The following is a 3,460-nucleotide window of genomic DNA, read 5'->3' on the forward strand; positions in this document are numbered from 1 at the left end:
CACATTTCAATGTGACTGAGCGTCAGTTGAATTAAGCGTTCACGGAAGGGTCGTTTTTGCTTTTGCTTTTCGGCGCTAATCGTGATGATCGCATCTCTGCGGAAGATGCTCGATCCTCCTTCATTGAAGAAAAGTTTCCAGACAATTAAATACCTTCACCTACTCCAGTCTCACTGGGACAAGCACGGACCATAGCCAATGAAGTTCGAGCCTTTGCGGCGTAGATTCTGGATTTAGGCGATGTTGTTTTGAGGCGCGTTGTCAGATTTGGGCTGGGCGACGTGTTTTTGGTCTTTTCAGTTGCAACTATGATTCATCGGACTGTTCATGCTCCTAGAAACAGGATCAGATGATCACTATGCCTTCACTTGCAGCACATACGCGAATGGTGTGCTGCAGTGTGCACACTTTTATCTAACTAAAAGTATGGCAGTACCTGACTCTATCAACCACAATTTCGAGAGTATAAAGATGTCTGCTCATTCTGCATCAGTATATTTATTTGTTTACTATGTTCCACAGATAGTAGTCGGATTTTGTCGAAACAACATACTTGTCAAATACCGGTATGCAACTTAAGCTTTGGGGTGAAGAATTAACGTCATAGAATGAGTGATATCCTTGACGTCATCGCATCACAGCGCCGCCTAGACGTGGCGATCGCTAAGCAGACTGTGTCGGCTGAGGATCTTGCCAATAAAATTGTACAAACAGAGAGTGTATATGGCCCAGCTTTGCCCGTGCTTGAACATCTCAATGCGCCAGTGGTACGATCAGTTCTAAATGAAACGTATCAATGAAGTCTAGATCTAATGCAATGTACGGAATGTCTTGTGGCTATGTGGACGGCATGCTGGCAGCAAAAAAATTGGTGTGATGTTGTGCTAGCTGCTGAATTTAAGCGAGCGAGTCCTAGCAAAGGTGACATTGCAATGGAGCTTGATTTGCGCGAGCAGGTGCAAGCATATGCCGATGCGGGTGCTCGCATGATTTCCGTTTTGACGGAGCCTAAGTGGTTCAAAGGATCATTAGATGATATGATGGAAGCCAGAGACGTCGTTAAGGGCTTAAGCAGGCGTCCCGCTATTCTGCGCAAGGATTTCATCATCGACTCCTACCAACTCTTGGAGGCTCGTGCGTACGGAGCTGATTGCGTTCTACTCATCGTGGCACTGCTGTCACCTGAGCAACTAAACGAGCTAATTGATGTACGTTGTACCGACAGTATGATTCAACAATAGAGGCTGACGGTCTCTTATTGTACAGGCGACTCATAATCTCGGTATGTGCGCTTTAGTTGAGGTTAACAGCATTTCAGAGCTAGACATAGCTCTAGCTGCTAAGGCACGATTAATTGGCGTCAACAATCGAGACCTTCGCACGTTTAAGGTTGATATGAATACTACGGCCCGTGTTGCGGTCGCCATTCGTGAGCGTGGGTTGTCGTTAGGAAGTAATGGTGTCACTCTATTTGCTCTCAGTGGGATTCGTTCGCATGCGGATGTCGTCAGTTACGAAAGGTGCGGTGTCCGCGGTATTTTGGTCGGAGAATATTTGATGAAAAGTGTTGACATCGCGACGACAGTGAAGGACCTCCTGCAAAATGTGCCGCATCGTAACGAGGTTAGTGATCTTTCCCTGCTTCCACCGCTTGCGAAGGTGTGTGGCGTCACAAAAGTAGAGTACGCCCTAGCGGCCTTGCGTAATGGCGCCGACATGATAGGGATCATTATGGTAGAGAATTCTCCACGTTACGTCGAGATGGAGGAAGCTAAGGCTATTGCGAAAGCCGTGCAAAAATACGGAGAACGCACGGGTCCAATCCTTCCAGACATTTTAAAGACTCATCTTGACGGCCAGAAAGATTGGTTTCACAAAAATGTGCTCGCTTTGCGTGAAGCTTGCTCGCGTGCTCCTCTCGTGGTTGGAGTGTTCGTCGATAAGACGGCAGCCGAAATGAACGCGGCTGCAGAAATAATTGGCCTGGATTTGATTCAGTTACACGGTGACGAGGGTTTTGAGATTTGCACGCAAATTGAACACCCAACCATCCGTGCGTTGCATTTGCCTGAGATGGCGCTGTGCAATGAAGTTGACGCTGAAGCTATTCTACAGCAAGTCCAGGGAGGTCTTGCGAATTATATTCTGCTTGATACGACCGTTAAGGGTCAGTACGGCGGGACTGGCGTGACTTTTGACTGGAATATTGCGGCGATTTTCACGCATGGACGAATTCCTTGCCTTATGGCTGGCGGTCTGACTCCTGCAAATGTCGTAAAAGCTCTTACAATAGGTCGGCCCATTGGCATAGATGTAAGCAGTGGCGTAGAAGTGAAGGGATCTCCTGGCGTGAAAGACTTGGACAAGATGGCTTCATTTTTAAAAGCTGTGAAAAGTTACCTTTCAGTTGCTACGCAGAAGATCGAGGAGGAGGCGTAGAGTCACGAAGCAATGCTCGTACAAAGACATACATTTGTTGCCTTAGATCCATAGCTTGCCGAGTAGAGAATGATGGTCTTTTGGTTGAAGATTTGTCTCATTCCGCAGTTGCACGTTACCTTGCTCAAATCCCGGATACATAGAAACTCAAATACATAATGTTAGTAAAAGAACTAAGCTCCGAGACAAACCGTTCCAAGGAGTTCTCATCACCGCTCAGGGAAGCTACGCCAAAATGTGCTAAGCGACAATGTATCCGCGTCGATGACAACAAACATTTTTGTCAAGATCGAGAGAAGGATAGTGACGGGCCAATGCGAACATTGCGTCTGGAATATTGGGGCCGATCACACGAGTGTCTCCAGCGCAAATGGGCTCACATGGAAGCAATTGATAAATCATTTGATTCTAGGGAGGAGCTCATTTTAGCTACGACGCTGAGCAATGAAGAGTCAGTTCTGGAGCGAAACATGTTTCCATATGACACACCTAGCGGCATTGAACACTGGACACTTTGGAGTCGACACGAAATGAAAGAGATAGAGATTGAACAATTTGTGTGGAATTGGCTTCGTAAGAATGCCCTACAAGTGGACAGCTGGAACTATGACGAAAACATGTCGCGCTCAATTGATATCTTCCACGTCCACGTTTATTTGCTACGGCCAGTACTGCAATCTTAGCACAGACGCAAATCACAGGGATCTATATATCAATGCAATAATTAGATTTCGACACTCTCATCTGTACATTTTTCCAGTATAACATCCTCTTGAACTAATTGATCCTTTCGAACCTAAGTGGCAAAAATCATAACAACAAGACTACATGATGCATTAGTTTTATAGACAGTCTATACGTACAGTAGACTCCCGCTTAAGTACGCATCCGTTTAAGTACCCATCCACGCAATTTATTTCGGAAAAAACAGTTTCAACTTTAGTCCTTACATGTCGTGCTATATCATTTGCCGGGCATTTTGCATTTTTTTGCGTTTGACTTTGATAGTGACCTGTCTGAG

General features: G+C 45.8%; 2 protein-coding genes across 2 annotated transcripts; both read left to right on the forward strand.

Moving 5' to 3' along the window:
- Positions 1-426: 426 nt before the first annotated feature.
- PHALS_10982 (tryptophan biosynthesis protein trp1) lies at positions 427-2,439 on the forward strand (the record flags this gene model as incomplete). Its single annotated transcript, XM_024726497.1, has 7 exons — positions 427-463; positions 523-566; positions 642-767; positions 861-1,208; positions 1,267-1,429; positions 1,482-1,520; positions 1,586-2,439. 7 exons carry the CDS (start codon positions 427-429, stop codon positions 2,437-2,439), a joined length of 1,611 nt encoding a protein of 536 aa, XP_024577168.1.
- Positions 2,440-2,597: 158 nt separating this feature from the next.
- On the forward strand, positions 2,598-3,122 carry PHALS_10983 (uncharacterized protein; the record flags this gene model as incomplete). The annotated part of the gene is made up of 1 exon (XM_024726498.1): positions 2,598-3,122. The coding sequence occupies one exon, from the start codon at positions 2,598-2,600 to the stop codon at positions 3,120-3,122; it is 525 nt and encodes a 174-aa protein (XP_024577169.1).
- Between the last annotated feature and the right edge of the window lie 338 nt (positions 3,123-3,460).

This window comes from Plasmopara halstedii (genome assembly GCF_900000015.1).
Source record: "Plasmopara halstedii genome assembly, contig: Scaffold_525, whole genome shotgun sequence".
NCBI classification, from domain to species: domain Eukaryota; phylum Oomycota; class Peronosporomycetes; order Peronosporales; family Peronosporaceae; genus Plasmopara; species Plasmopara halstedii.